This window comes from Setaria italica, chromosome IV, assembly GCF_000263155.2.
Source record: "Setaria italica strain Yugu1 chromosome IV, Setaria_italica_v2.0, whole genome shotgun sequence".
Taxonomy (NCBI): Eukaryota; Viridiplantae; Streptophyta; class Magnoliopsida; order Poales; family Poaceae; genus Setaria; species Setaria italica.
Window position 1 is genome coordinate 8,281,664 of NC_028453.1, and position 13,774 is coordinate 8,295,437.

The 13,774-nt window shown below is 42.3% G+C and overlaps 1 protein-coding gene across 1 annotated transcript; it reads right to left on the reverse strand.

Moving 5' to 3' along the window:
- Positions 1-447: 447 nt before the first annotated feature.
- Positions 448-8,589, reverse strand: LOC101764879 (PH, RCC1 and FYVE domains-containing protein 1-like). Its single transcript, XM_022825826.1, has 11 exons — positions 8,375-8,589; positions 7,355-7,494; positions 6,802-6,888; positions 5,877-5,966; positions 5,448-5,528; positions 5,093-5,278; positions 3,035-5,017; positions 2,699-2,845; positions 1,576-1,853; positions 1,113-1,263; positions 448-1,033 (listed from the first exon to the last, which is right to left on the reverse strand). Exons 2-10 carry the CDS (start codon positions 7,403-7,405, stop codon positions 1,134-1,136), a joined length of 3,033 nt encoding a protein of 1,010 aa, XP_022681561.1. The 5' UTR covers positions 7,406-7,494; positions 8,375-8,589; the 3' UTR covers positions 448-1,033; positions 1,113-1,133.
- Between the last annotated feature and the right edge of the window lie 5,185 nt (positions 8,590-13,774).

Here is a 13,774-nt window from a genome sequence, read left to right on the forward strand (position 1 = left end):
ATAGAGTAGAGAGATCACGAATCGGAATGGCACATGATCTCCTCTTGCTCTTGGTGTGGCTGGAGGTTAGAGACAGGGATTCCCCTGGCATCGATTTGTCTGCTAAGCTAGGCAGCTGACATGTCGGGATGATTCCAAGCAGATTCAGTAAGTTCGTTAAGAAAAATCTTGTGCACATTTGGCTGTCAACCCACAGCCGAGTTGCGGAGCATCAATGAAGCGCGCCACAGTTCGATGGATCAAAAAAACTTAGAAAAATGCAACTTGCCGAAAATATATGCACATGTTGTTCAGTTGGAAATAGAATGAAACACCGCCATTCAGAATGTTTTGAATATCTTTATGTTCCTACTTTCGGCAGAGTCTAGGAGACCAAAAAAGGCTTTTGTAAACATAGAAAATACAAACAACTGAACGAGTTTTGAATCTCTTCCAAACCTTCCCCCATAACCAAAATCATAAAATCTGGTAAGAAGATGAAATCAGAATCAGACTAAATTACATGAAACTAAAATACATATCCTCTACCGGATAGGATAACGGTTAAGCGGCTGTACAACATGCTATGACTGCTGTGAACTAAATTTCTCACACGGAGATGTCAATGGTGCAGCTCTTACTCGTAACATAGTATGGCAGGGCCATGTATCTGCGGGTTCCAGATCAAGTACGAGCAGGGAGCCAGGGCGTACGGGGAAAGGCAACCCTGAAGCCCCAATTGGGACACATGGTTACCTAGGTTAACCGCTACTGCACAGACATTTTGCACAAACTACTAGCTAGACCCCTCCATGCCACTTTACTTACGCAAATGGCCCCATATGCAACTGTGAGATATACCACCATCTATCATATCTTCGTTTTTCGAAAAACCGCACCATCTGCTGTATCTTTTGTACAGAGAAGGCGATGGTGGAAGTGAGGAGTAATATCCATCAAGCTGGAGGGAGGTGAATAGGAATTCAGTGACCTCCATCTCCAGCACACACCTTCCGTTGCTCCAGTGCATCAGCCGGAAGAAAGAAAAGGAAATCTGCGACAAGATGAACCCTTTTTGCTCAAGAAAAAGAAAATATATATAGTTTGCTGGAAGGAAAAGTTCATATATGCACCATTTAGTCGAAGATATGGCCTTATCCGTTTTCTCGAATTGTTCTTGATGGGAAGATGCTGTCTCCAGTCAGAATACCATATTGATCTTGCAGCGTCGATCGGTGTTCGGCCCACCATAGTTCTGCTCGTTGCTCTGTGAAACGTCTCTTGCTGCATGTCAGCAAAAATAGTGATCAATGGGAAGTCCAGTGAGGCGCCATTTACAATCATTTTTCTGAAGCTGGAACATGTATAGAGCATCTCTACAACTCAGATAAGAGCCATATTCGACAGTAGTATAAAGTAAAAGAAAAAAAAAATCCACTGTAAGTTGTGACTAAGTTGACAATCTTTGATGGATAAACAAGAAATGCAATTTGTACAGAACTATATAAGAATTGCTCATATCTAAAAAAGGTCCAATGGTCAAAACCAAGAACTGAGCACATATTTGGGTCAGATGAAGCTAGAATGCGCCAATACCTAAAACGCACGCGCCTGAGGTACTTCTGGCCTGCAGGTGAGCGGAACAAAGTGATGTAAACACCAGGTTCAACCTGTTCGATCCATTCTGCATCGGTTACCATGTTATTTCCATTGCAGGACGACTGATGAGCCTGCTGGCCACTGGAATCAGGTGACCTATGAAGATCCTGCAAATTATTCTCGAGCGAATGACTTCCATACAACTTAGATACACGATCAGTCCAACTGCCATGTGAAGCACACTCTTCAGGTGTTCTTGGTGTCATAGCTTTGAGCTGAGAACACAAAAGAATTGAGTAACATAAAATGGAATATGAACGACAAAATAATGACGCAACTGTGAAAAACTAGTTTATGATCCTATTTCTAAATTAAAGTTAAGAATCTACAGTTTTGATTATGAATTGTCTCTATCCCTCTGGTATCTCAGTTTTATTTTGGACAAACAAATTTGGTACGTTAGCATTATATAGAAAGCTTTATCCTTTGATTTAGTTGTACCTGTAAGTGCTTTGTGGCTTAGATATACAGAACCTTCTTACATTATATTATTCAATGATTTACTTGATATAGTTATTTTGAAGTAGGTTCTTTACTGTTCCTAAAAAAGGTCAGCATACATCACAGTTTCAGAACCTGATGCACAGAAAATTATAAGAACTGATTAACGGCCAGCTTGTGGTGGTTGTGTTGTACAACTTGTACCTCATCATGTGGAATATAATCAGTTACTAGAATCTGTATTTCTTTACCATATCTTGTAAGATTTAGAGTTACAACTCTGAACTTTAAGAGAGATGTTTTCATGCAGTTATGGTATTTTCTTTTCAAACATACAAATAGTGGAGACATGCACTGCACTCAAGCCTAAGAAATGCTTGTCTTTGTAACATATAGATTAGTACATTTGCTTAGTATAGCTGCAAACAGTTTCCTATCCTATCCTATCCTACAAGAACATAACCAGTACATTGTTCTTTCATCCTTAATTTCTCAGTGACTATTCTTTCATCCTTCATTTCTCAGTGACAATAACAATGTTTTGCCATATAGCAACCATCAGCACAGCCAACATCAAAACTCAACCTAAAAATTGACCACATTAACGATGGATATCTACCTGAGTTGTAAGGGCGCTGATAATTTCATTTGCTGCTTTGCACTTCAAGTTTTCTAAATCAGCAGTAGCTTTGGCCTCTCTTAATTGATTATTAGCCTTTGCAAGTTCTTCTTCAAGTAGTTCCGACTTGTGGGTCAGCTCGTTCACCTACAAAAATCAATCATATAGCTTTATGAGATAGAGTAGTACATAATATACATAATAAAGGCAAGAAAAGGACTGCCTGATATAATCCTAATTGTCTGAATGATTATTCTGCTATTTATGAGGATCTAAAGACAGCTTGAGGAAAAAGTGAAACGTTATTGTATTGTATAGGACAGTGATATGAAATACCTGGGATTTCAGTCTAGCAACTTCTTCTGTTAGATTCTCATTTAACTGATTCTCTCGTAGAGTAGGATTTGGTGAACTTGGTCCAGAGGACAGAGGCGATGTTGGCTGGGAATGGGAATCTACCCTTAAGGTAGGAATGCAAGAAGATATCAACTCCTTGGAGTGTCCAATCAAGTTTGTAGTACTCAGATTTATGTTTCGTGTGTGAGGTAGAGGAAGTTGGCTGTTACTCGGTGAGTGTTTGCCATCAGGCTTGAATGAATCACAAGTCAAAAGCTTAGACAGTCGTGACCGCAAAGTCTTATCTGGATCAGTGGCTTCCTTGGGCAATTGATGAGGAATTCCCTCAAGAAGCCCTGAATTTTTCAGATTTTTTCCATCAGCCACAGTACTAAGTTTGGTATAGCACTCATCACATACCCGGCATGGCTTGAATGAGTTTGGCGCCAAAGAAGCTTTCATTGATTTTCTACTGCTGCATGCTTTGCAAAAAACTAAACCACAGTTATAACAGTTGTGTCGTTTTCTTCTAAAACCGAATTGCAAGTGACAGCCAGAACATACTGACTGATCTAAACTGGATGCACACTTATGGAGACATACAGCAGCAGTGAAATCAGCTCCACAAACTACACTCTTGACTTGCTTATCTTTTAAAACTTCAACAATAGTTGGAGTGTTTCGATCGACACTGTCTCCATGTCCTAAACGACCATTTGCACCCCAGCCCCAAGTATAAACTTCAGCTTTAGAAGTCAGAGCAGCAATGTGATGAGAACCACATGCTATTTCTTCAATAAAACTATTGGAGATGATCCCTCCAACAAGAGTAGGGAGCTTTCCATCACTCTTTGGGTTCCCAAGCTGCCCAAAAGCATTACTGCCCATGGTGTACAGTTGCCCAGAGGTTGATAGAGCAACAGTAGTGTCATGCCCACAGGCTACCAGGCCAAAATTAGGTTCTAAAAGCGATGCCACACAGGCTGGTATGAACCTTGCTTCTCTGTCAACATGTCCAAGCTGACCTTTGTCCCCATCTCCCCATGTAAATAGTTTGGCAGCTGCAACTGGATCTAGAAAGTCTACAACCTCAACTATTGCAGCTGTGTGCCATGCGCCACAAGCTGCACGTAGAACACGCATTCCTTTCAGAGAGTTCACTTCCCTCGGGATGTTTGTGCTTAGGCGATCTCCATGGCCCAATGCACCAAATACTCCATCACCGATGGTGAACAATTGGCCTAATGATGTCACGATGACCGTATGCCATAGTCCACATGATACTGAAGATATGTGCAGACCTTCTAAAGGGCCACAGACCTTCTTTGGAATCCAATGGGCAGTATCATTTCCATGACCGAGAACACCAGAATAATGTGTGCCATCACCCCATGTGTAGAGATCCCCACAGAAAGAAACAGCACAAGTATGGAATTCCCCACAGGCAACAGACTCAATAGTTATTCCACTCAAAGCACTGATAAGCTTAGGGTGGCAAACATCAGCATCAACTCCATGTCCAAGCCTACCCCCTGACTCCTCACCCCAACTGTATATTTCTCCTTGTTTGGTGACAAGCATTAAATGATTACTCCCACAAGCTATACTGCGAATATCCAACAAAATTGTCGACTCCAGTGCCTTTGGTGAAGATAAATCGCTCCTCGAATCATGCAGATTTCCAGGTGTATGTGAAGCATATGCACCAACGCCTCTTCCCCAAATGAGAACATCCCCCAATGAATCGAAATCATCACCTGATCCATAGCTGGATGAACTTACTGCACTTGAATAGCTAACTCTGACACTGTTATCAACTCCAGATGCTCCTCCACTGGATGTATCTGCACCTCCAGATGAGAGGGAGCTAGAAGTACCAATAGACCCTGCACTAATCCTACTCCTGTCCGGTCCAGTGCATATCACATCAGAAAATATATTTCCAAAGCCGATGACTTCATGAGCATCGATATTTTGGAAGTCCTACAGGATGCCAAACACAATGACGTACTTTACAAATATGCAAGAAGTTACATATATAAGTCATTATTTACTTACCTTGTTTTTGGCATCACTACCATAAAATGGAAAAGCCAATGGTGAATCTCCCTGAATATGCTTAGCTCGGGTATCAAAATCTTTATCATCTTTTGTTTCGATCACCCACCTTTCGCAGTTCCATCGAGAAATAAGTGCCTTTAAACTAACAAACCATGCCTCCGCTTCATCCTTGTCTTTGCAGATCTGCCACAAGTTATCTACTGAGTGTAACCAAACTAAGACAATCAGAGGTTTGTAATGAAAACACTGACATATTGTTTTGCAACACTTATCTTTGGTAAGCATGTAAACAGGAAAATATATTCAAATATAAATTTAAGAAAAGCTACAAGTTAGATGGAAGTTCACGTACCAGATCTAAAGATCTATGGCCATATATAAGGGAAAATGACTGAAACTCCTTATCAGGTCTTGGGTACCGCAGGAAGATAGCCTGGCAGGGAAGACAACATAAGAACAATATCAACCGCATATATCACTTCAAATTTCTTGAACAGAACTGGCGAGTAACCTAGACAAATCCACAAGCAGAAAAAGGCAGGAAGGCCGGTGATTGCATCAAGGATTCAAGGAAAGGAAACCATGCAAGATCAAGCTGATAATATTAAAAAACTATAAAGTTGTTGTATCGCCTTTTGTCTTTCTCTTTTCTCCTTCTAATAATCATCGGCAATTGCCGTCCTTTTGAAAAAAAAATTATGTTAAAAAAATGGAAGATTTCCTCATACTAGTGAAGTTGGTTTCAGAATAGGAAAACAGTATTACTCAAATACAATCTTACCGTGCGTTGTCCAGGTATTATTCTTGAAACTTGGTTGAGTCTCAATTGCTTCTCCACTCTCCCAGTGTACCATATGAGCACAGTTTCATCCTGGGAACAGGAGAAAAACATGATCAAGACAAATGGTAGGTGAATAAAGACATTCCTCCATTGAGCCTTTCCACAGTCCTCAATATATACCAAGAGGTACAGTGTTAATTGTTGTACCTCACGATACAGGTAGTGCTGAGATCTCATCAAAAGGTAAACCTTTCTGTAACCTCTTGGTTCTCCCAAGGACCATATAAGATCTCTTCTCTATGACCATAATTTTTTCCTCCAAATATTTGAAAAAAATGTTCATTTTAATTATGGATTATTTTAATACAGCCCATGGATGCAGTATTCACTAAAGATGAAATATAATTATGTCAAATAATCTATCCAACGACTTGTGATGCCACCAACTACATTTTTTCCTACCCTCTGTTATGTACCTCCATTAAGTTACATATCCAATCAAATAGACTAATGATCATTGCCTTGATAGATCTACTCTCATTTTCATGAAAAATGCAAAGCGCCAAAATGTATAATGCTAGGAAGAATGGCAAGCCTTTACTTCTATAAAAAGCACAACTGGTGGTTAGTGGTGGTGGTGGTGGTAATTGGTTCAACATAAGGATCTTCTGTGCAATGATTCTGTGTGCAAGAGAATACATAGATGGCCTTCCACTTTTACCTATGTGATTTCTTTGGCTTAATTCTATATGCAATTTTTTTTGGCAAAAATAATATTTGTAACAACGATTAGCTCAATTGTGGGCCTAAGTAGTTTTTATCAAAATTCGTTGCAACTCATGAACAATTGACTAGTAAACTGTTTAATCAACACTGGCATGAGCTATCACTAATCTATAGTGCTAAGGAAAATGTTCCTACTTACATTTGAAAGTTTGAACGGACAGAATTTTGGTTTTCCTCGGCGGCCATATTTCAGTAAGTGTGTTCCTTTCTTCAAGCCTGTTATTGCCTAGCAATTCAGAAACACCAACTGATATAAAACATGCTGTTGCATGTCTTTTGCTTACATGAAAGCAATGAAAGTATAATTATGACAGCACCAGGGTGTGGAACAAATTAATAAAATAATCATATGTCTAGTACTAGTTCACAACTAAGAGTTCACTACTTGTAGAGGTTGGGGTTCTTTCGCTAGAAGATCCATCTAAATTTAGATGCTTCTGGTTTCGACAAGACTACAAGCTTGACACTCCTACCACAGAACCACCAAGACATTGTTAAACTAATCAATTTGCATCTTATTACGGTGCTACCAGGTGCTAAATTTTTCCTTGTAGCATTTTCATTTTTCCATATAATAAAAGTTCAGTTAAAATTATTATATTATTCAGTTTGAAAGTATGTTATTCAGTTTGAAAGTCCTTCTATTGTATAAATGAGTAAGATTCATTCAATCCTACTGAGAATAAAATTACCTGTTCAACATCCCTATCAAAGGGACCATTCTTCATAAACTCTGAAGCCATTTAACATAGCACACTGTCATAGGTCGCCAAATGAGACCATTGAAAAAACAACCATATAACAGCACTGCATGGTTTCCCTTGAATTGCCCCTGTAAAAGGCAAAAAGGAAAACCATTAGCAAATGATCTATGGCAAACCAAAGTCCGAGTCAGTGATTCAGCTACAGAAATACAGCTGGATTAATAATTCCTACTTTGCGCCTTTACAACTATGCATGCGTACAGGTGGATACAAGACAACGTCAACAAATATCCCTAGTTGGAATAGCTATAGGAGGTCTGAGATTATGCCCGAACATCAACAATAAACAAGGCAATCAACATCATGGTTGGAACATAGTGAGTTTAATACTTGAACTTGATAATAGCCAGATTCTCACCTCATACATCAATGCTAGGGTGGACGTTTCTCTCCCTAGCTTATTATGCTGGTTAGACAATAATCGACTAAAATTTTGAACCTCAAACAATATATAACACTCTCAAACACTGGCTGAAAATGCTTCAGATCAACAAAAGCCTTATAGGTTACAGTTACAACGTCCCAGGGCAATACACAAGTTGATCCTTCAGCCAAACTATCACATAAAAACTCGCTGTTCGATGCATTGTCGTCCAGAAATGATCAGATTAACAGTAAGGCATCTACCCCTTTCCCCTCAGACTGCAAAAACATGAGATGACCGCAAAAGTGATCAATTATGGGCTAAAATTACGCCTCAAATACCAAGGATTTCTGCAGCTACTGTCATTACGCCTGAACGGACTGCCGGAAATGATTCATGTAAGGGTGGACCTAAGCTGGACAGAAAATACCTTACTAATTGCAAGATCGAGCCGAATCCTCCCAAATAAAATCCATAATGAATAACAAGCCAAATCACTTGGAATTAGAAAATTCCCAACCATTCCCCATACAAATTACAGTAAAAACACACGAACCCCAGCCACATTACGGAGAATGACCAACCTCAAAACTTTGTTGCGAAACATCTCGCGGTCATCGGATTAGGCGCGGATCGGGGCAGGGAGGGCGCCGGCTCCATCGCCTGCGAGGGCAATCGGCGGCCGTAGTCCTCCGGCAACGTGCAGAGCACGCAATCGGGGGGCGCGAGGGTTTTGATCCGCGCAATTCGCCGTGGCGGCGCAGATAGGCGGAGGACGACGACGACGACAACGAGAGAGAAGAGGCAACGGCAACGGGGCAACGGGCTCGCGCCCCCTCGGCCCTCGCTCCTCGCGGAAGAAAGGCTCGGGCAGGCTCTCCTGGACTGCGTGTATGGACCACGGGGGGCAAGATGTGTCCACGTGGCTTGTGGGATCGAATGGACGCTCGCTTTGATGGTGTTCGTGGAAATGGTGCACGGTGCTTTCGGGGATAAGGATCAGCGCGCGCATCGAGGGAACGAACCGTTGCGAGCTTGCGATGACGATGGTTTCAGATGGAAAACACAAATTCTATGTGCCGCCGTGCGGCACCGCCTGGATTTCTCACGCGCGGCGATCCAAAACATCTCGCGCAAGCATATGAGCGAGGGGTCAAACAACCAGCCCTGTCTCCCGACCATCTAACGTAAATACTAACTTCAACATTTTTAATGCCTACTTTAATATTTTGTCTGATTCAACATTTTTATCAGAGAAGAATCAATATTTTTGAATTTTTTTTTCTTCTTCTGCAACCCTAGTAAGCTTCTCCGACCACGGACGTGAGCGACACGGCAGCAGCAAGGCTGGCGTGCCCATAGAAGGAGGCGGCAGGTTTGGCACGCATGGGGTCGGGGGCCGCGAGAGGCGAAGGTCCACGCACCCGCATGAGGTGCTGCAGTGGCGAGACATCAGCATGCGCGGGGGCGATGGCGAGGCCCGCGGTGACCGGTGAGTGTGGGTAAAGGGACGGCAGCGAGGCCACCGGCCAGCCATGAGCATGAGGCATGCAGCTAGGGATGAAGAAGCTTGGATAGATTCGACGGTGTGAGGTTAATTGCACGAATCTCCAATGATGGAAGTCCAAGAATCTCAAACGGTAGAAGTTGGAGAGCTAGAAAACTTCATGAAACCATGTAGATATAGATATAGCTTCCCCACATTATGGGCTTGACCCATGAAACCAGAAGGGCCATTTTTATCAAACTAAAAAAACATAGAAGGACCCCTCATCATCATTGGCGGCTAGATTCGGGATATCTAATTATTTGCCACCGTAAGAAATGGCGCTCCTTCAAAAATCACTTTTACAATTCCATCTACATTTTTACCACCAGAGAGAAGTTTTAGTTACACAATCGCCATTTGTAACTCCATGGCGTGCCATGTCACGATTCCACGCTGGATGCCACTCGCGAAAAGACCCCGGTGCCCCTGGCCTTATCCTTTAGACCGCCTATCCCTGTCCCGACCAACCAGACCAACCATTCCCCACCTACTCGAATCCTAGTTGGACCCCGATGGCGTCAGCTTCGACGGCAACGGTGATGGATCGAAGGTAATTGCTCTGTGACACTTGCTCCAAGAATGGTGTTCTCGTGGATGTGAGGTTCTGAATTCCCACGAGGTCCCTTGATTTGTGTTATTTCATTGTTGTAGGCTGGTATTCTAGTAGATGTGAGGTTCTTGCAGTGATTAAACATGAAGCCTAGCGAATGCCCTCCATGGTAAGCTCACTTGAACTCACTGCACTGCATATGCATGTCACTAGGGTTGGGGATTTCTAACTTCAAATTGTTTCATTGTTTATGATTATGTCAGGATTGATCCTGGCAATGCTTTTAGAATAGTTGTTAAATCTGTAAAATTTAAGGCAATTCTAGAGTACTCTGGTTCTTTAGATACGGGAAAGCAATGGCATGATCTGTGGATTGATAGATGCAGTGGGTACAATCTTGATTCATTTGTTATTGTGGCCAGTAAGATCATTTGGGGTCCTACTCAGACACTTGCTGTGTGGGCAGTTGATAGTGATAGTGGTTCTGAATTGAAGATCAGAAGTAATGAGCAGTTTGAGAACATGATTAGGTCCAGGTTTCATGACAGGTTGGCTAATGTGGTAGTGGAAGTAGTTGAAAAGGGCTATCAACAGGAGGAACAAGCTGGTGAAACTAGAGGTGGATCTATGGCAAGTTCATGTGTCACCAGCCAAGCACAACCAGTACCTAATTTTGCTGAAGGGTTAGGAGAGACATTTAGTTCTAATGCAGGGTAGATTGGACAATTCATGAAGATGTGGCACCTGAGATTGTGGATTGGGACTCTCTAATTATCCTCCTTGAGCCTGATCAAGATGGTGAACCAACTCTAGTGGCTGATGAAGATAGAGTGTTTGAGGCTATGGGTTTCAAAGATGCAGATGAGAGAGCAGAACAAGCAGCAAGTACAGAAATTCCCATTCCAGAAGAAACTGAATAGGACTTGAGAGATGCAGGCTGTAGTGTGGATGATAGTGATCCTACTGAACCTATTATGGATTGGGATAGGGATAATCTAGAAATGTCTGTTGGCACAATGTATCCTTCTATGGTTGAATTCAGACTAGCAGTTAAGCAGCATGCCATTGTCAATGAATTTGAGCTAGGCACTGAGAAGTCTGACAAGTCCAAATTCAGGAGCTTTTGCAAGGCTATTGGATGCCTCTGGATTATTAGGGCTAAGACACAAAAAGATGGTTGTGTCAGGGTATGCAATTTATTACATTTAGGCAATTAAATCTTAGCTTCATGTTAAACTAACTACAGTAATGTTTTCATTAATCCATGTTCAAATAAATAAGTATCCTCATCAATGTGCTTCAACAAGTAGAGTGTTGGGAACAATGGCAAATTAGGCTTGGGTTGCTGAGAGAGCCATCCCTTTACTGAAGAGGAAGACTGGGCTGGGTGCTAAAGAACTAAAGGAGGAACTGGAGGAGAAATATAAGATTCAGATTTATTATCAAATTGTATGGTATGGTACACAGAGGGCAGCTAATAAACTTTTTGGGAAATGGGATGACAGTTTTGACTGGTTGTACATGTTCAAGGCTGATGTTCAAATGAGAAGTCTTGGCAGTGTTGTTAAGATAGATTGTGTAAAAATTTGTGAGAATAAGCATATTGGCAGATTTTTTTTACGCATTCAAGGTGTTGACGCTAAAAAATCAGACGATGACTCTCGGCGTCGGACACACGACCCGGGAGAATCTGCTTAGCTCCTATTCGGGTTATCGTCCTGGTGCGGTTCGCGTAGTGTGCCAGTCAATCTAACCTGTTGATTGACAAGGAAAGAAGAATATTAAATTCCAAGGTTTCGATCAGCTGAAGTTCCGATCTATTTCAAAGGACGTATCAACGAGTCGGTCGAATTAGTGCAAAGATGACCGGCTATGAAACAGCCGATGGTCACGTAGCAATTGTAAAAGAAACTACTGGAGTAACCTAAACAATGCTACAAAGACAACACTTGGAACAGATCTAATCAGCTATATGATGATAAATAAAAATATTGGTGAAGCCGACAGTTCGTGTTTCAAGCTGGATAACTGGTGATAAAACTAAAATAATAGGTAAAACCTATAATTCTAGTAAATATCAATAACTGATGAATAAATTTAAACGAAATGACAGCGATGCGCCCGAAGTTAAAGCTTAGATATTACTCGATACGCGGAACTTACAAATTGGCCGGAGATCGTGTTGATGCAGCCTTGCCAACTCGCGCGAACTTGTGAAAAAGAAAAGTATTTGGCTAAGTCGCTGACTTGAAAGTAAAGTTGCGTGGAAAAGTAGATTTGTATTGATGTTTGTTGTGTTGTTTTACAAGCTTTACGAGGCACCTATTTATACCCTGTTACAACTGATTTCCTAACCGACTATGATTTTATCTCTAATTTAAAAATAACAAATATTTACACATAGGTACAACCCGCATCGGAGTCGATTACTATTTTTCCATGGGTCAGTCTTCATCTTCATCTGGCCACCGTCTTGGCCCATTTTAGGCCCACATCGGCCAAGCCGCTCCAGCTCCCAATCGGCGGGTCATCATTGACTCCCTCAGCCAATCGGTCGAAACACTGTAGCTCTATCAGCCGATTCCTCCAGCTGTAGCCTCTTGCTTATCCGCATCGGCCATTTTCTTCTCTTTGACGCCGACCTAACACGTGTCAAAAACTGGCATCAACACATGCCCCCCAGTTTGGGAGTGAAACGTATCTTTTGCTCTGAAATTTTCTCCACTCCGACTCCCTCCTCCGGAGAAAGTGCAACAGTAAACACGGCAAAACCCTTTTCGCTCCGGAATCTTCTCTTTGATGATTGCATTTCCTCAACCAGAGCGCCCGCGGGCAACCGCTCTTTTTGAAATCTGTGCGGACAGCACGGTAAAAATTCCACATTTACCCTTCTCTCGAACCGTCATCTAAATACCCATCTCCTCTACCACTTCTTCTTCTTCGGGTGAAAAAGTTTCCTTCCGGACGAATCATCTTCCGACGCACTCCGGCACTCCTGCTTGTTCTGCTTCCAGGTGCATTCCGGTGCTTTCTGGTGATCTCCTCCCATCCATTCATCAATCGCACCAGGCTTTCAAACCCTAATGGCAGTTCCTTCAGCCACCATGGCTTTCATCCCGGAGGTAAATCCCCTAAAATTCTCCCTTTTTACTCTTCACCGTTTTTGCGATTTTCAGATCTGTTCTTAGTTTTTCTGATATCTTCTCAGGAGCTCAGGCAAAGAATCACCATCCCCATAGCTGACACACCCGGACTCATCGGACTTGGCCCTATGGGGAATCCTGATCCAACCGAACTGATCAATCTAGAAACTCACAGAATCCCATTCAAACAATCAACTATGGATCTGGATAACTGGACAGGCACATTCCGGTCTTGGCTGAATGAAACCCCTAGCTGGAGAGAATGATTCTTGAGGATGTCAAACTCCAAGAGAATCTTTTGGGATGAGGGAAAAATCAGCCACTGTATAAATCTATCCCTATCTCATATGGAGAGAAACGACTCCCTGCTCATTGCGGTGTCTTATTTCTGGTCTGACGCCCTTAATGCGTTTCTTTTCGGCCACAAACCGATGACTCCTACTTTGGTTGATGTTCTGATGCTGACCGGTCTCGATATCTCCTCCGCCGATACGCCTTTTGACCTTCTAATCAAACCCTCTCACCAGCTGGAAACAAAAGCCATCGGCAGATGGAAAGGCTTCGTCGAGAAGAACATAAAGACCGGGCCCATCACAGATAGAGAGCATATAGCCTTCTTGATGATGTGGCTGGAAAACACTTGTTCTACGGCAAATCGGCTGGCCCTACCTCCAACATGCAAGCCTTAGCTGAAGCGCTAGCAAGAGGTGCTACTATTCCTTTGGGAAAAAATTTGCTGGGG